At 36.0% G+C, this 19,473-nt stretch overlaps 2 protein-coding genes across 6 annotated transcripts in view; both read left to right on the top strand.

Annotated features, from left to right (window-relative positions):
• The first annotated feature begins 5 nt into the window (after positions 1 to 5).
• Positions 6 to 8,191, top strand: krcp (kelch repeat-containing protein). The gene is made up of 13 exons (XM_073837338.1): positions 6 to 225; positions 556 to 714; positions 794 to 866; positions 2,495 to 2,551; positions 2,635 to 2,902; positions 2,990 to 3,121; positions 3,229 to 3,416; positions 3,612 to 3,808; positions 3,931 to 4,022; positions 4,351 to 4,405; positions 4,591 to 4,688; positions 7,076 to 7,170; positions 7,255 to 8,191. Exons 1-13 carry the CDS (start codon positions 164 to 166, stop codon positions 7,384 to 7,386), a joined length of 1,608 nt encoding a protein of 535 aa, XP_073693439.1. The 5' UTR covers positions 6 to 163; the 3' UTR covers positions 7,387 to 8,191.
• Positions 8,192 to 8,480: 289 nt separating this feature from the next.
• Positions 8,481 to 19,473, top strand: part of mark2b (MAP/microtubule affinity-regulating kinase 2b) — a 61,370-nt gene continuing 50,377 nt past the window's right edge. For all 5 annotated transcript variants that reach the window (XM_073836275.1, XM_073836278.1, XM_073836276.1 and 2 more), the window contains exon 1: positions 8,481 to 9,412. In XM_073836275.1, the coding sequence (XP_073692376.1) occupies positions 9,362 to 9,412 (51 nt within the window). In that variant the 5' untranslated portion in view covers positions 8,481 to 9,361. The remainder of the gene's footprint in view (positions 9,413 to 19,473) is intronic.

Genomic DNA, 19,473 nt, shown 5'->3' with positions numbered 1-19,473 from the left:
ATCCAATCACCGCGCTTCGTGAACGAAACGTCGTTGCGGTGGCGCGAGTTTTATATTTATTGTGCTTTAGGCCGGCGGGAGATAGAGCTGTACTTTTCGGAGTTTAACAGATTTACTTTTTTGCACTTGTTCTGTTGGAGACTGTCAGTTTATAAGCGTTGCAATGGAGGACTTTGGTGTCTATGCCATATTTGGAGTGGATGAACCACCACAGCAGATCTTAAGGTAAAATTCACTGAGATAAACAAACATGATTGGAAATGCATTTGGCTGTTTGTTAAGTGTTATTTTAATGCAACGTGAGATGTGCACACTTAGAGTGATTCTGATAGTTTAATGCATGAAATATATTTAGATTCATATGCTTTAAACAGTCTTCATAGTGCAATACATACTTTCTGTCTCCCGCCTCGTAACGTTAACTTAGAGTTCTTGCGTAACCTCAAAGATGTGCATAAAATCAACAGTATTGTAGCTACTTGCGATATCCATTTAATAAACCTGTGTTCTTTTATGATGTGAGTTGTATTTTTCATCATTGATTTCCCACGACAGGCGTGATGGGTGGCAAAGCTCAATTGAGATCCAGCCTAGTGTCCAGCTGATGGTTCTCTTCTCCAGAGGAGACTGGGGAAAGCGAGATTCAGTCTCTGTGGAACTTGCTGATGAGAGAAACATACCCATTAATATGGGAAAACTAACACCATTCAATAAGTAAGTTTACTGTGTAGGTTAAATCAGTCCAGTATGATTTAAAAGAGTTTTTAATTCCTTACTAAACCTTTCTTCTCAGATGTCTGTCTTGGGAATCTGGTGAGGATGGTGTTTGGTCCAGTGGAGCAACCTTAAATGTAAAACTCATTGGGGTAAGAGACTGTATAAGCTCAGTCTGATCCTGTATTACACAACAAATCCCAAATAAGTCTGGAGACTTTTTATGACACTTTCTGTGCTGTTCATAAAGCGTCTCGTTGATCTATTTGAGAACAATTTATCCAATTCATAACCAGATCTTCTGGTGAACTTGCCAGACTTGTTTCTGGTAACATATGCCAGTCTTCTTCAGTCATTTATGCCTCATACTCTCATTCAGATCTGTCAGTTAGTATGGTGTTATCTTAATATATTTTATGACATTTTACTCAATATGTTATTATTTTACTCAAACATATAACGTAAAGTTATTCAAGTAATCAATAAGACTGATCAATATGTTGGTTATTAGAATACCAGATGTCTTAGTACAGATTGTGAGCCTTAGGTGTCTGCCATTGGGCAGCATAGGTGTTTTCCACAGGACTTTACCAGTGTACTTAAGTGAACTCATGAACTTTGGATAACATTTACATTGAACATTTATTTTAAAAATGGCTGATCTAGCCAGATTCCACCCTTAAAAATTGGTCCAGGTGGGCTAGTAATTATTTGTGGCAAACCAGACCGGCATAACCAACAAAAAAACGGAACTACTAATTTTGGTCAGCGTAGATGGGTATAAGAATGGATACCCAGACAGACAGACAGAGACAGATACAGCGATCGTTGTCTCGCCTTTGTTGCTCTGTTCAATAAAGTCTTATTTTGACATCTGGAACTCTGCCTCTCGAGCTTCATTGACTTCAACGAGAAATTCATCAATTGCTCCACAACATATTCGATGGATAGAAGCAAGTCCTCGTCAGTCATCCATTTCACATGGATGTACATCACAAAATGGAAGATCTGGCACTTACTTCTATTTCTCTGTGACTTTAAGGGAAAATTTCCAGTCAAAGATTCTACAATCTTTGCTGAAAGCCTAATCAGATTATCCATAATAGAGGGTGTGCACTTGCGTAACGATTTAATCAATTACCTAGATGCCCGGCCATATTGGCTATACTTTGTTGTAAGCAACAGCATGGATTGCATGGTAAATGTACCACTGAATATGTTGTTCTGCTCATTTATCCTGTCTAAACCATAGAACAAAAACGTGTGGAAGCTGCTAAATTATAGAGAAAATTTAGTAAGCAGGAAAGGGTGCAATATGGTGACAAACTAAAATTAATAGGTGATAAAGATATGTACAAGCAGTAATTATAAAGATATAAGTCTAATATTTCACCTACCTGATTGGAAATAAGAAAAAACATGAATGTTGTCAAGATTCTTGCTCTGGAAATTCTTGTTCGGTTTGGCCAATCATAAGCGCTTTGTGTTCCTCAGATGTTTTTTTGCACTCTTCTCCTTGATGTGTTATAACTTTTGGCAGTCTATAGCATTCTAAATGTTTATCCTGGTCTGACTGATTAGTACAGCCCAAAACATGACAATTTCCCACTTTCAGCAGCTATAATTGGCAAAATATGCGAGTTTTGTTCGGTTCAGTGGCATTGTTCACATTCAGTGCCACCAATTAATGACGTGTCGTGAAAAAATAACATGATGCATACTGTGTGCATTCTGTACACCTGTGCATACAGTAACGGACCCATTATCCTGTTTTCCAAAGGGTACAGAGTTTTTGGATCCAGGGCTTACTCTTTCACAGATGGAATGTACTCCAGAGGTGAGTTTACCCTCTCTGAGTTGATTCACTGTGTGTTTGCCAGTACTAACCTGCAGTGTCTTCTCTCTATTCATTGTTTCCAGTGCAACCCCGCTGTACCTGCAGTAAGAGAGTGTCCAGGCAAGAGGAAGCGGTCTCAAGGAGAGGAAGAAGACGAAATGAATGAAGGTAGAGGCAAGGAGAACATCTGCCCTAACGCCTCTGAAAAGGTGACGCCTCAAAGACGGAGCAAGAACATTCAACGTGGGGGTCAGACACGTCTGTTCTCTCAAAAGGAGGAACAGACTGCAACTTCAGGTTCTCAGAGCCACAAAGCTAAAAGCAAGCAGGCCAAAACCCCCTCACAGACTGGTGAGTGAACATTTTCATTGCTGCATGTGGAGCATATGAGTTGTATGATATGGTAGCTATTATATGTTTAACAAATGTCTTTTTCAGCTCAATTGGACAAGCCATCAGGTCGCTGGGGTCAAACTCTCTGTCCCATTGATCCTCAGACAGCCATTTTGATTGGAGGACAAGGTGCTAGAATGCAGTTCTGCAAAGACCCTATTTGGAAACTTTGCACTGGTAAGCATTTCACATGATGATTCTGCCTCATCATATCAGTAGGTTATAATATATTATGAATGAAGTTTTAACTTGGTAGCTACAACTCTGCTCTTAATGTTTTTCAGAGGATCTTTCTTGGGTACCAGCTGAAACTCTGGCAGAAGGGCCCACTCCTGAGGCCCGCATTGGTCACACAGCAACCTATGACCCGGAGTCTAAGCGCATATTTGTGTTTGGCGGCTCAAAGCATAAGAAATGGTTTAATGATGTTCACATCCTAGACACACAAACCTGGCGTTGGACTTTGGTTGAGGTTAGTCCGCAATTGATTCTAAGATTACTGACAAAAACCTTCGAAACACTATAGAGAGCTATAAAGTATTACTGTAATATTATTATTGTATTGTTTTTTTTTTTTTGTGTTACTAATATCATCTTGTTGTAGAGCACAGTAAATGCAGGTCTAGTTGTTTTAGCCAGCTCATTTGACTTTCATTTACCCCTTTAGGCGCAAGGAAAAGTGCCACCTCTGGCCTATCACAGCTGCAGTATGTTCCGAGGAGAGCTCTTTGTGTTTGGAGGAGTGTTTCCTCGCCCACACCCAGAACCAGACGGCTGCAGTGATTCCATCTACATCTTTAACCCTGAAATGGCCATCTGGTATCAACCTATTGTCAATGGAGAGAAGCCTGCACCACGCTCTGGGTAGGGAGCTTATATATTTTTATTTAAAGTTGCATGATGGTGTAATATTTCATTAACTGCATGACTGATGGTGATGTTTCAAAACTGTTTTCAGCTGTACATGTGGTGATTTGTTTGTGCAGGCATTCAGCATGTGTGATGCAGGGGAGGATCTTTGTGTTTGGCGGATGGGACACCCCTGTGTGCTTCAATGACATGTTCATGCTAGACCTCGGTAATTATTGCAAGAATTGTTAATCTTTTCAAGACTTATCTGATTTAATTCAGTTGGTTTCTTATTAGGAAAAATAAGCATTAACATAATGTTTAAACAGCCACTGGAAGGAGATGTTTCACCAATAATAAGTCATTTTATTACTATCGCTTGGTCTTTTTTTTTCTATTTGAAACCATTATACTTCCATACATCTGTCTAGATTTTTCTGCACATTTAATCTCTGGTATGACTCATACTGTTTTCACACATTAATTACTGAGGGTGCTCTTTTGAAAAAAGTGGAGTAGTCATCTTAAAATATCACATTGTCGCAACCTTTTTTCAGGCTTGATGGAGTTTTCTGCTGTGAAGACAAGTGGAACGGCCCCCTCTCCCCGAAGGTATTTAAAATGTGACAATTTACTTTTGGTAAATAAAGACTAAGAAAAAGTTTATGTTCTTTAAAAGCATGCTCTCTACTGCAAATGAAATCTTATCAATATCTTGAAGTGATTACATGATTTGACATACCTTAATCAGCCTAGATGTATTGAGTATTTGACCTCTGATGCTTACTGTATCACAGCTGGCATGGCTGTGCAGTTCTTTCAGAGAGCAGCTTCTTGATCTATGGGGGCTACAATGGGAACAATGCATTGAATGATGCATTCATCTTCAACACAGGTGAGACTGAGCTTTTATGCTCCAATTACATTGCCTATACACTACCAGTCAAAAGATTTTTAACTTTTTATTTTTTTTATTTTTTTTTTTAAAAAGAAGTTTCTTCTGATCATTAAGCCTGCATTTATTTGATCCAAAGTACAGCAGAAACAGTAAAATTTAGAATTTTTACTATTTAAAATAACTTTTCTACTTGAATATATTTTAAAATGTCATTTATTCCTGTGATTTCAACGCTGAATTTTTAGCATCATTACTGCAGTCACATGATCCTTTAGAAATCATTCTAATATCTTTCTTTTTCTTTGAATAGAAAGTTCAGAAGAACAGCATTTATCTGAAATAGGAATATTTTGTAACATTATTAATGTCTTTTATTATTACTTTTGATCTGTTTAAAGTAGGGATGCTCATTTCTGTTAATTTTCCTGACCGACAACCGCTGCCCGTTATCCGAACATTAACCTTTAACTGATCAAATTAGAATAATAAATTAGTTTAAAATAAAAATAGAATACACGAGTATCTGTGATGATACATTAAAAATACAAGCAAATGTTTTATTTTAACGTGCAAACATCAGCATACAGAGCAACAACAAAAACTGTATTGACATATACTTAAATTATCACGCATCAGCTGCGGTTCTGAGAAAAGAGAAAATCTGAATGAAAAAAAAAAAGAATAATATAAATAGGCCTACACTAAATATGTATAAATTAAATAACTACCTAATTAAGATGACAAACTAAAACACACTGAATCCTTTTATGCGCTTTGAAGAACTGTACCGGTCTTATTCTACAGCCAATACCTCAGTGTGCCTAGTTTTTAACATGTCCACATGCTGTACGGATAGGCAGGACCGCTGCCTGTTAACTCTTAGATCCGCGAAAAAAACACCATCACAAAAACCCTTTCAATTTGCGGTTCGGGACTTCCATCCACTGTCATATGCGTGTGGAGAAGCGCGTGTTTTACAGCGTTCAGCAATAGCCAATCACAGACATGTTGATTTGATTATCACTGTGGCCAATCAGAGGAGGCTATGTTACAATCCACTCACCAACCAAAGTGCCTAAAGGTTATTTTATTACTTTTTAATTACTTTATGAGATTGTGATGAACTACTCTAGGATGAGTGATAGCTTTCCAGTGATTGTAACGGGAGCGCCTATTGCGCACTTTCTAGACTATAATTCATTCAGAATTTGAATACATTCACTCACGGATTCACTCTCTGATAACCCAATAACGCCACTTGCCATTGAGTTGCATATACTACATCTGTTTACTAAGTAAAGGTGAAGTGAAATATGTCTGTACAGCCACACTGCGCGTGAGTAAACGGATAACTTACAAATAGCATTATTTCTTTCACCATGCAGCAAACATAAAAAAAGAATAGAAAAAAACCCTTTTAAACCGTTTAACTGATAGTAATAATCGGTTAAAATTCTTACTGTCGGTTAACGGTTAAACGGTCAATATGAGCATCCCTAGTTTAAAGCATCCTTGCTAAATAAAAGTATTCATTTCTATCATTTCCAAAAAAAGGATACTGACTCCAAGCTTTTGAATGGTATAGTGTATAATGTTACAAAAGCTTTTTATTTCAGATAAATGCTGATCTTTGAATCTTTCCATTCATCAAAGAATCCTGAAATTGTACTAATCTTTTACGTATTGAATATAATATTAATAATAATAAAAATGTTTCTTGAACAGCAAATCGGCATATTAGAATAATTTCTAAATGATTATGTAACAGTAAAAACTGGAGTAATGATGAAAAATATAGCTTTGATCATGAATAAATTATATTTTAAAATAACTGCTTTCTATTGCTTTTGAATATATTTTAAAAAGTACAAAAGATCAAATAGCAGAAGAGAATTAAAAAAAAAAAAACATTTAAATTCTTACTGTTCAAAATCTTTTGACTGGTAGTTTATACTCTACTGTTTCAAAGTCTAGAGTCAGTAAGATTTTTGTTGTCGATAATATTTTATACGCACCAAAGCTGCATTAATTTGCTCAAATACAGTAAAAGTAATATTGTGAAGTTATTACAATTTACAATGAGCTATTCTGTTTTAATGTATTGAAATTGAAATTGTATTTTATTTGAATTTGTTGCATTACTAGTCTTAAATCTTAAATAATCCTTCAGAAGTCATTCTAATATGCTGAGTTTGTGAAAACAGATTTTTATTTTTATTATTATTATATTTTTTTTTAAATCAGGACTGATTTTTATTTTTTATTTTTTCCTTTAATTACTGACTTCGTACTTTGTCACATGCCTGGAATAACCTGGAATAAAAGAGCAATCTTATTTATTTTGTAAACATCTGTTGAAATTTTGTTTTGCTTTTTTCTTCCAGACACTAGTTGCTGGTCATCTCTGACTCTTCCCCAGCTCAACTCTTTACCCCGAGCTGGACATTCCATCATTACCATGCCCACCACATGCAAACAGGTAAAAACATGCAGATTCAAATGATAAAGATCTCTATCAAGTGGCTTCAGTTCATTATTCACAATAATTGTCTTTGTTTTACAGGGATCTATAGATGAACAAGAGGAACTTGCAGAGTCAGCCCCACAAACACTTCTGGTTTTTGGTGGTGGTGACAACGAAGGGAGCTTCTTCTCTGACCTGTACACTATCCCAGTAGAGGAGCTAAGAGACTAAACACTTGCATCTGGATTCAGTTTTACATGCATTTTAAATATTTGTTTTATGTTGTATTTCAGATATTGTTTTTTTTTTTGTGTGTGTGAATTAATGCTTGTTTATTTAAAGAGGTCTATTACCCTTTCACTCAGGTATTTGCATAATGTCATCACTTATTAGGTTCACGCCGCATGATGTTGGAGGATGTGCTAAAGATTTCTGACACAAGCCCAATATTATAGACTATTAAGAGTGGACAGTTTCCTAAAGAAGAGGACTAGTTCATCAAACGATTGTTGTTTACTCACCCTTTGTGTTTGGTGGTTCTTCTATAGAACAGTAAAGGACAAATTGAAAGTCTTCATGTAGCTGTCAGTCAATAAAGTCTGTTGTGCTATATTGCATGTCTCCTAAAGCCATAAAATAGCTTTTGTGACAAACAGACCTAAAAGGTCATTTACTAGAATCTGTTTTGTTTGTGTGAATACCTAGAATGTAATTTTGTTTCTTCCAGAAAGCTTTTGAATGGCTTTAGAAACTATGGAATATAGTGCATAAGCACTTTGTGTTCCACAAAAATTAAATTTAGATTAGGATTGACATAGGGGTGAGTAAACAATGACAGGCTTTTAATGTTGGGTTGAATTATGGATTAGGGATGGAGAGCCATTTGCTGATTCACACACCCTCAGATTTGATCTGTGATAGCTTTGTGGTGTCTGTTTTGTATATACATGCCTTCTTTTAGACTAAGATTGTTTTTTAGATGGCTGTAAAATTATAATTCTAGCTGTAAATACTGTTCAAGCAAACCTATTCAAAATTAAACGTACTTTAAAAATCCAAAAGCCTCTTTCCTTTAGTTATTTGAACACTTCTCATACAATCACACAGCAGGTCAGGCACACAGATGCCGTTTCCTGTGTCCAGGCATCTGCTCCATTTCAAAATCTCCACGGTAACAACGACCGCATGATGTCACCCCACGTCTACAGTCGCCGTTACGGCCGCGAATACCGCAGTATGCGAGCACCGACTGACGCCTAGAGTATCCGCGCACGGATTCGCCGCCGCCCCTCCCCGTTCAGCCCCCCTCCGCTCGCTCCGGAGATCGGCCATGTTGCCTTTCGCGCTTGTTCCGGTATCAGGCACGAGCGTTTGAGCAGCTCGGCCGCAGTACGACACCGATCCGCCTCCACTGAAACCCGTTTCACCACAGCCCCGAAGCCAATCATGGATTTTACTACCTGACTGTGGATGTTTGCCTTTGGACGCGAGCCCTCAGACGCTTCCTTTCATTCAGGAACCGTTTGTCACCGGGATCCAGTGAGTGGCGGAAGACGGTTTTGTGGATCATGAGGGGTTTTCGGGATTGATAATTTTTTTTGAAATCCACCTTACGTTTGCCAGCGCTTCATTATTAGCACTCACGGTTGCTTTTCTTCACATCCGTGTTCAGTCAAGCGCCGTTTGTTTCGTTTATCTCAAACTGACGGTTGAGGTATTTTCACCTTTTGTTGACACTTGTTTTTGAAGGTCGGTAAAATTGTGATTTTTCGTTGGCCTAACACTTCATATCGCTCGCTGAGAGACCCTTTTCCTTTTCGTGTCCTCATTCTCTACGACTGTCATTTTTAAGAGCTGGGAGGATATTAATTGCTTTTAAACCCTCGCAAATATAAATGTAACGTTAAGTGAGCTCCATGTTAGTCTCACCGAGAAGACTTCAAATCCTTCATAAATCCTCCTCAAGGACCTGCTGTTTATTTTCAACTGGAGACCTCAAAACTTTTTTTTCTCCACATATGGACTGATGTTGGGCTTCAACTTGTTGATCTCTGTCTGCGTGGCTAGTTCAGGCTAGCTAGCAACACTGATTACTTCTGTCAGAACAGACTTATAGCCTCTAACGACAAGCTTATAAATGCTTGTCAACCACTGAAAGCGATTTTCCATATTTATATTTCCCCCTTTTGAGAATCCCTGGGCGAAAATGTCAACCCGGCCTCAAGGAGTAGGTGTTATAGAGAATTCATCCAGCCAGGTGAGACATATCTTCACACAGAAACTAGTACGTACGTTTGAATGTGTGTTTGTTGTTGGGAATGACGTCATGCTCGCTTTTCTATTGAACTGTATTTCCCTCAAGCTTGTTAGGCTACAAACTGAAAGAAAAAAAAAAAAAACAAGTTAGTTCAGGAAGAGTTTCCCTGACTCAACGTGACTTCCCATAACTTTTAATTGATAGGCTTGTCAAGGCTACTTTCATGTTCCTCTCTGTAGATGTTGTAAATCTGGTGCCTTTTATGGCTAATTTTACCATGTCTTTATGGCAAGTCATTTTGTTCAGTGGATAAATTGAAAAACCTATTTATTCCTTAAACTAATAGTCAATGTCCTCTCAGCAACAGTGAGTCAAGCAAATGCTGATGAAGTTAACAAAAGAGTTTAGACCCATCTATAGCAGTGGTTCTCAACCAAGGAGCCGGGGCCCACTGTGGAGCCTTAGTAAACATTCAAATGTTAAATTAGACAAAATGAGCTTAACAATATGAAGATATTTCTTATTGCAATTCACCCATTAACCTGAAATTCAACTATTTATTTTGATTCTACATATAATTTTACTTACTGATTTTAATATGTGGACACTGTTAATATCTATAAAGGAGGCCTCAAGGTGACCTAAAATGCTAAAAAGCAAGCTTTAACAATAAAAAAATATCTAATTGTTTCTTATTTTAATTCACCTCTTAACCTCTGGTCATTTCTCATTTCTGTAAATCAATAAAGCAAATGTCCAAGATGACTTAAAATGAATGACTTAAAACAAGCTTTAAGTTAAACTAAAAATCAGGGTTTTTGTTTAAAATCACACCCACACTTCTGGAATTCAACTGTTTCATTATTTTATTGAAAAATATTTTAGTTACTTATTTTACAAGCTTTCACGATGACTTGAAATGTTTTAAAATAAAAGAAGCTTTAATAGGCTAAACTAAAAATCAAGATTTTTTACATTTTATATGACCCCTATACTTCTGAAATTTAACAATTTAATTATTTTTATTATTTTTATAATTATATTAGATACTTATTTCACAATGCGGACACTAATAATATCTGTAAGTTTAAAAAGTATTTTAATTCAACTCTTAACTTCTTAACTTTTGGAATTCAACAATTGTTCTTTAATTTGAATTATCTTTTTTTCTTATTTTAATCTGTGGGCACTCCTAATTTCTGTAAATTAATAAAGTTTTCAACATGACTTGAAATGTTTTAAAATAAAACAAGCTTTAATAAGCTAAACTACAAATTCAACTTGCCTCCAGACTTCTGTAATTAAACAGTTTAATTATTTACATTTTAATGAATTATTTTAGTTCTTTAGATTATTTTAATGTGTGGCTTCTGATCATTTCTATAAATTAAAACTTCCTAGGAGGTTTCAAGATGATTTAAAATAAAATAAAATAAAACTTTTAAATAAGATAAAACAATTCAAATTTGAGATTAAGTGCAATTATTTTTAATTATAATTCTTTTAGGTATTTATTTTAATCTATGGGCACTCCTAATTTTTGTAAACAAAAAAAAAAAAAGAAGGAAGGAAATTCAAATGTGCTAACAGGTTAAGAACCACTAGTCTATAGGGAAAATCAGTTAATAGGTAGTGCATTCAATTTGGGAACCATGAAGACCACAGGCAGTGAGAATAGCCAGCCTTGCCCCTCTCGATGTGATAAGGCACAGATTGCGGTGCGGGTGCCAGAGGACAGAAAATTGAGCCATTCAGAGTGAGGAGGAGGAGGACAGATTCAGTGCTCATTAATAACTCATGCCAGTGTGACTAATGCTGACTGAGCTTCATACAATACAGGCAGCACTAACGTGTGTGTTTTCTGTTAAGTGGCTTAATGAAAAGCGAAGGACTTTATATCCTTGTCCAGATCTCTGGATGCCCTCTCTGAGATCTCTAACCCTTCTTCAGAGTGTGTCTGTTTTAGCAGAGGAAGAGTGTGAGCAGTGAATCATTGGTGTTAATCATACTAGTGAGGTTGTGGGTGAGTTTCAGCCTGCTATGTAGGAGGAGAGGTATGAAAATGTGTTATTATTTTGCATTATCCATTGGGGTGGTTGAGGATGCTTTGCATAAAAAAGATTGGGCTTGGAACAATGTGTTTATGTTTGTGACTTGGACCGCGTTTTGTATCTTCCGTAATTTTATCTGTCACTTACTCTCATTTTAATATACATGGGTCACAAAAACATGTTTTTTTTTTCCCATAGAACTTTTCATGTTTGTTCTGAATTGTGGCCTGTTCGGCCTATGACTCTGTTCCACAGCTTTATGGCATCCATGTCTGAAAGGCACACCACCTCAATAAGTGTTAACACAGGGTTTCCTTGTCCTTAGTAACTCAGTGTGTCACCTTGCTGATACTGTGACCTGACACCACAGGTTTGTGTTACAGATCCCTGAAATCCCAGACCCCACTAACACAGATTTAGAGAGAGAGAGAAAAGGCCTTCACCTGTTTCCATCCTCTGACCTCTGCATTTTGATGTTTTAGCGAAATTATGTGGATTAGGTACTCTGTGTACGTGGAGTTAACATACAATAAAAACAGGCTCTATTTGCTTCTTTAATAAATGCATTTTGGTCATACTGTGCACAATTAATCAGTGCATGTTGTGTCAGACGGGAAAATGTTATATAAAATTATAAAGCTGCTGTCTCTGAAATGTATTTTCAGCTGACGTCATGTAAACTGCGTGCCGGCCAGGTAATTTTAACTAATAGCCACACAGGCTTTGTTTTAGGCATTTGTTGGATAATGCAGTAATTCTGTGCTAATGTAATAAAGGTTCTAGCGGATTTATATGGATTTTTTAACTGGCCATTGCCGATATGAGAGCAGGATGGCCGATATTAGGCCTATATACAGTGTATGATGTCACATTGTTTAATTTAATGATAAATAGCACATTTATATTTATTTTACAAAATACAAATTTTCAAAATAGGCTACTAAGTAAATAATTTAAAAATGAATCAATGACAAAAATTTGAATTTGATAAACACTATAAAAACACTATAATGCAATAAAGTATTCAGTTTATTTATTAGATATTCAGAGACTTACATTTACATTCAAAAACTAAGAAGTCATGCCTATATTTAAAAAAAAAAGCGAAATATTTGCCAGTATATGAGCATTGGCAAAACAGTTCAAGTTGAAAGTTTACATACACCTTGCAAAATCATACAAAATCAAAACCAAAAATTCTTTGTTTTTTCAGCTTTTTTGTGTATTTGAACCCTTTTTCAACAATGACTATGATTTTGAGATCCATCTTTTCACACTGAGGACAACTCAGGGTCTGCAACTATTACAGAAGGTTCAAATGCTCACTGATGCTTTAAAAGGACACACAATGTATTTAGAGCCAGGGGTGTAAACTTTTGAACAGAATTTATATCTTTTTTCATTTAGTTCTGCCCTTCAGAAGCTACAAAAGATACTTGCATGTTTCCTAGAAGACAAAATAAGTTACATTTACCCTGATCTTCAAATTCTGGCTCTTACTGCATTGTGCTTAAAACTTTTGACTTCAACTGTGTATCGGTAAACCGCTAAAAACAACTATTGCACATTTTTGATTGTGTGATTTGAGAAATTGCCATTTGGTGGGATACATCAAGATGCTCTTGAGGGTAACATTGACTTTCATTTTCCACATCCCATCTGAAAGGCCCACTCAAAAGTGAGTCCCTGCATTGTTTCAGGAGTAGTCCACAATCGATTGCAAATTCTTGTTTAGTCTGACTTAATTCTAATATGGAACACCAACTTGAATATGCTGTGTCACTTGGAAATACTACATGCTTCATGTTGATTTTAAAGTTTTATGAAGCTCTTGATGAGGTGTTTTGGTAGCTTTTGGCTATGGTAACCAGCTATGTGTACGTACTTCCGTTTTTGGTTGAACTATCCCTTTAAATGCTAAATGAGCAAATAATCTTTTTGCCTGAAATGTCTTTGCACCTGCCTGGTTTTATAGCTCACATCTTGGTGAAGTCCTCCAAATGTGTTCTGTGCTGTTCAGTCTGGTGTGCTTTGTTTGGACATCCTCCATAGTAGCAAAGATCTCTGTCGGGTCCGCTGACCCTGATCAGTCTCAAAGACTCACAGTTTTCCACTGCAGTGATTTACTCCATTAGCACTTATCGCTCCACTAGGCAGATCATTTCACCGGAATAAAAACCTTTTTTTTTTTTTAAATGCCAGCAGTTTGTTATGTATGTGAAAGTAGTAATCCTGATATTATCCAGTCAGTCAAAGCTGATCTACAAGGACTAGATAGCACTGCAGGTATGTAATCTTTTGAGATGCTTGGATATAAACAATCCATCATCCTGTCATCTGTAAGGATGTCAGGCAAGCGACAGATTATAGTAATTCCTGGATTTATAAATCATATGCAAATGCTTTTTTTAAAATGGCATCATCTTGTCGTTTCAGTAGCTCTTGTTGTTGCATCCGGAGTGGAACATGACTCTCAATGTTTCAATTCTGATAGATTACAATATCATAAATAGCAAATATGTAATGACTCCACTGCCTCTATCATCGCTGAAGAAAATGAAAACATCTTTTAGATGTGGTTTCTATAAACACATTCCTTCCCACACTTGTTTTCAATTGATTTTAGTTTTATCCATGTTTTATATACACAAACAAAAGCCAGTATTGACATAGAGAAGAATAGGAAAATGCAGGTGAAAGAGCAGGTTATGAAGTCATAAAGTATGGGTGCCACTGCCATCTTAGTAACTTTGTTTGTTTTTTCATCGTCAGTCTTTGTGAACTTACAGTTTGATCTTAAGAACTTTTCTACATCATTTTAAGTCACCACAAGATATTGAACTGCATCCACATGTTCTCAGCTTCTATGAAGGGATTAGGTGTGGTTAAATCTCAAGGGGTGGATAGCATGACGTTAGGCTCACTGTCATTACTGATAAATTACTAGACAGAACATCAGCATGTAATCAGCTCTGTGGAAATAGCTCTCATTCAGGTCCTGAACCCTTATATGGCTGCAGGGAAGCCCCACAATACAGTGATCTGACCACATTAGAGTGTCTTGCTGTGTCTTTTCAGATATGTTCTAATTCATTTATATAGCGATATGAGCAAATGAATTGGCCTAGAAGTCAATCGATTTAACAATTAATAGCAGCAGAAATAGTGAGGGTTTTTTCATTTATCAATGTGATGAATTCACAAAATTGTTTCTTTATGAATGCTAGAGCTGTAGTTTACCACTCACCAACCATGCTTGAATAGTTCACCCAAAAATGAAAATTCTGTCATGAATAACTTACCCTCATGTCTTTCCAAATCTATAAGTCCTTCGTTCATCTTCGGAACACAAATTAATATTTTTGATGAAATCCAAAAGCTTTCTGACCCTGCATAGACGGCAAAGTAATGCACATGTGTCGTGGCACTAGGGATGGCTCGATACCACAATTTTGACTTCGGTACGATACTAGGATCTAATACCTTGGTATCGATACCAAATCGATACCATAGGTAAAAAAAAAAAAAAAAAAAGAAACAGGCAAATATAGGTGAATTGAAAACTCTATGAACAACTGTGCAAAGAAATTGTTACAAAAAAAATAATAAAAACTACAATTTTGATTTTAGAAGAAACAAAACTGAAGAGATCTAATTAAAATAAATTAATCTCTTAATATATGTGACCCTGGACCACAAAACCAGTCTTAAGGTGCTGGGGTATATTTGTAGCAATAGCCAAAAATACATTTTATGGGTCAAATTATTTAATTTTTTTTTATGCCAAAAATCGTTAGGAAATTAAGTAAAGATCATGTTCCATGAAGATTTTTTGTAAAATTTCTACTATAAATATATCAAAATGTATTTTTTTATTAGTAATATGCATTGTTAAGAACATAATTTGGAGAACGTTAAAGGTGATTTTCTCAGTATTTTGATTTTTTTTGCACCCCCAGATTCCAGATTTCCAAATAGTTTTATCTCGGCCAAATATTGTCCTATCCTGACAAACCATACATCAATAGAAAGCTTATTTATTCAGCTTTCATGTGATATATACACCTCAGTTTTGTAAAATGTAAGCTAATGACTGGTTTTGTGGTCCAGGGTCACATATTTTCAGTCTTTATCACAAAGAAAATGTGAATGCAACCAGAATGCAACAACAACAACAAAAAACCCAACAGAGTAGAGGATACAGGTTGGATTGTGATTTTGGGACTGAATAAAATGGGTTCACATTCAGATATAAATATCTTTTCAGTCTTCATTTTTTTTGCTAGCTCCTTTGACCGCTGCAGAGCGCGTTTCATCTGTGTGACCCATTGCCGTTTGTCTGTTATCACGCTTGCCGGTTTTACGCTAGTTTGCGGAACACTGCCGCATAGTGGTGAAAATCGGAACAGCGGATGAAATACCGAACTGAGCAAACTTTTGATATTGTACCGTTTAAAAAAAATAAATACCGGTATTTTCACAGTACCGGTATACCGCACATCCCTACGTGGCACTCTTGATAATGGCGGCAGATGGTGACACAGGGAAGTAAAATGTTTGTTAAATAAAGTTGTTATTTGTATTCTTGTAACTTTGTACGACTAATGTCACATATACTATTTTACCAATGTCCTTACCACTTTTTTTGGGTCTGGGAACATTTCAGTTGTATTGCTTTCTACGCAGACTCAGAAAGCTCTCGGATTTCATCAAAAATATCTTAAACAACGTGAGGATGAGTAATTCATGACAGAATTTTCATTTTTGGGTGAACTATCCCTTTAAGCACAAAGAACTTATTTTAATAATTATCACAGGAAGTATAAAGAGGAAGAGATGGAAAAATGAATGAAAGAAAACATAATATTCAATATGGCAACTCTAGAAAAGAAAGTCTTGTCTTTCAGTTACGAGAAACAATGACCTTTTTACTAAAGGCATTGTGTGTTTGTTTACTGTAGAACGCACATGCTCATTTGCTGGCCCTGAATTGTATGATACCATTGTTGGCAGATTTGATTGAAATACACTACCAGTCAAACGTTTCTGAACAGTAAGATTTTGCCGAGCCTGCATTTATTTGATCCAAACTATTGCAAAAACAGTAAAATTATAGAAATGATAGTGATAAAGACTTATATATGTTTTAGATTTATAATATTGCAAATGATTCTTTTTTCAGACAAATGCTGTTCTTCTGAACTGAAACCTAAAAAATGAACTCAGCTCTTTTCAAAATAAGATTAATAATAATAATAATAATAATGCATGTTTTTTGAGCAGCAAATCAGAATATTAGAATGATTTCTAAAGGATCATGTGACTGGAGTAGTGATGCTAAAAATTCAGCTTTGAAATCAGAGGAATAAATTACATTTTAAAATATGTTCAAATAGAAAACAGCTATTTTAAATAGTAAAGCTATTTCAGAATAGTACTGATTTTGCTGTACTCTGGGTCAAATAAATGCAGCCTTGGTGAGCAGAAGAGACTTCTTTAAAAAAACATAATCTTACTGTTCAAAAACACTTGCTTGGTAGTGTTTATTTAAATTGTAGTCTTTGTTTACCTATTGCCTACATATAAGATAGCTACTATAATTTTTACAGAGTGAAGTCACTTGCTATAAAGAAACTTTAGCCATATCTCTATTAAAAAATGTAATTTCTTTCTTTGTCCACAGACATCCCACGTTCATTTTTATGTGGTAACATACCACACTCTCATAAAACATAGATGATCAGTAGTGATTCACATCCTGACTAGATTAGTTTCATACCAAAAGTGAACCATACTGTTGTTCACATCAAGCAAAGCTGCCTCAAGAGAAACACAGTCTCTCTTGATATGGTGAAGCTTTCACACTAATCAAACAAACCCCATGATCAAGTCACAAAAAGCTTAAATGTGAAAGCGCCCAAAGACATGAAATCACAGCTTCTTTGCAGGCTTTCAATGTAACATTTGGCTGCCATCAGTGTGCAACAGGTGAGTAAATTCAATTGCATGCGTAATAAATCATTCAAGTGGGCGTCAACAACATACCTGCCCATGCCACAACCTGTGTTTAGACACTGTTTGTTTTAGTAATGAATGTTCAAATTTCAGTTGTACATTTAGTAGCGTATTTAGTTTATTGCTGTAATAATAGAAGGTCACAAAACTCTCAGGCAGATATTTGAAAAACTATTTGTTTTTTGTACCTTAAATGGATAGTTCACCCAAAAATTAAAATTTGATGTTTATCTGCTCACCCCCAAGGCATCCAAGATGTAGGTGACTTTGTTTCTTCAGTAGAACACAAAGCTTTTTAACTCAAACTGTTGCAGTCTGTCAGTCATATAATGGCAACCAATGGTTACCAAATCTTTAAGAGTGAAAAAAACATACACAGACAAACACCAAATTAAATCCTGTGGCTCGTGACTAGGGTTGGGAATCGAAAATCGATTCCGATTCTGGAATCGGATACTTAAGATAAAGAATCGGATACTTGTTATAATATTAAAATTTCGATTCCTCGTTTCGATTCCTGGTTGCATTTTTTCCATCTAGTGATCTGCCAGGACCTTCCGCGCGTGCAATCTGCCAGGACTTTACGTGGTAATGTAAACATCAGTCGAAAAGATGGATCACGGTAAGCGTTTAAAAGTGTGTCTACGCTTTGTAAAAACCGAAGACAAATCTACCGCTGCACGCAAACTTCATCTTAGAGATCTGCAAGGGACGGATTTTAGTCCTGCGCCCGCCCACTCCAGAAGGAATATATGTTATTTCGTCCCGCAAAAGCCCACATAAAAGTCACTTATACCCCCGCGGGAAGACAGGTATCTACTTTATCTCTTGGCTGCATGAAACAAACCCTCCCGGTAATGTTAAGGCAAAGATGACCAGAGTAATAGTAACGAACTCGCGCATACCTAATGTATTCATTCTTGTATATCGGAGTCGTACATTAGGCACGCATAAGTCCGCTGTTGATTCACAAACTATTCATGCTTTCGGTGCTCTGATCCATAGTATTTTTGCGTGAAATTTCAAAATATTTGCATAGTTTTCAAAATGAATGTCCTGTGAGTTTTTTATAATGAATGCTTACCCATAGAGGTGGATCGTAAGGGTCAGTGGTGTTTAAGCACATATGAGCACCAGCATAAACAGATTTACAATGTATTTACTGTATTTTTCATGTATATGTTTATTTTATAATAAATACAAACAGTAGATATTCAGTCACTTAAGAAAGAGTACTCTGAAGTTGTGAAGAATGTCTGAATTAAATAATTTAGGTGCTTTAAATCTGTATATGTGTATTCATGTTAAAAAGTTAGAGCAGAGGATTTTCAAAAGTATAGCTTTAATTTAAAGTTTGTTTGATTTTTTTTATAACATGCAGGAGAAAAATAAAAAGGCAAAACTAATGTTTAGGTTAATAAAAAAGGTTAAAAAATAAACACCTTTAGAGGAAATGTCAGGCATAGGGGGGCCTTGCAAAACTGACCCGAGAAGAAGGGGGCCCTGATATAAAAAAGGTTGAGAACCCCTGTGATAAAATAATATGTTGCAATCTAGCACTGAAAATAAACATGTTTAATATATTAATGTTTGACTTTTGTGTTTGTTTTTTTTTTTTTTTTTTTTACTAAATCGGAATCGAAACTGGGAATCGAAAAGAATCGGAATCGATAAGTGGAATCGGAATCGGAATCGAAATCGATAAAATTCAAACGATACCCACCCCTACTCGTGACGATACGTTGAGGTCTTAAGACATCACGATCGGTCTGTGCAAGAAACTGAAATATTGGGATGGGCATCGTTAGGTTGACCTCTGGTACTTGTTTTGTAATAGTTTATTTATTCTATTCTCTTTATTTGCATTATTGAGTCTATTATTAGTGATCTATTCACTTGGCAGTTGTGTAAAATATATGATGGGTAAGGCAGTAGAACTATTACACTGTAGGAAATATTCAAAGATGGCAACCACCTCATCCTCTGAGCTGAGAT

Source organism: Garra rufa, chromosome 3 (genome assembly GCF_049309525.1).
Source record: "Garra rufa chromosome 3, GarRuf1.0, whole genome shotgun sequence".
NCBI lineage: Eukaryota > Metazoa > Chordata > Actinopteri > Cypriniformes > Cyprinidae > Garra > Garra rufa.
This window is presented reverse-complemented; position numbering and strand designations above follow the sequence as displayed.

Excerpts from the sequence above, each read along its gene's own strand:
- krcp (XM_073837338.1), top strand. The coding sequence starts at position 164 with ATGGAGGACTTTGGTGTCTATGCCATATTTGGAGTGGATGAACCACCA. Across the intron at positions 715-793 it reads AAACTAACACCATTCAATAA|ATGTCTGTCTTGGGAATCTG; the intron begins GTAAGTTTACTG and ends CTTTCTTCTCAG. Across the intron at positions 4,689-7,075 it reads TGCATTCATCTTCAACACAG|ACACTAGTTGCTGGTCATCT; the intron begins GTGAGACTGAGC and ends TTTTTCTTCCAG.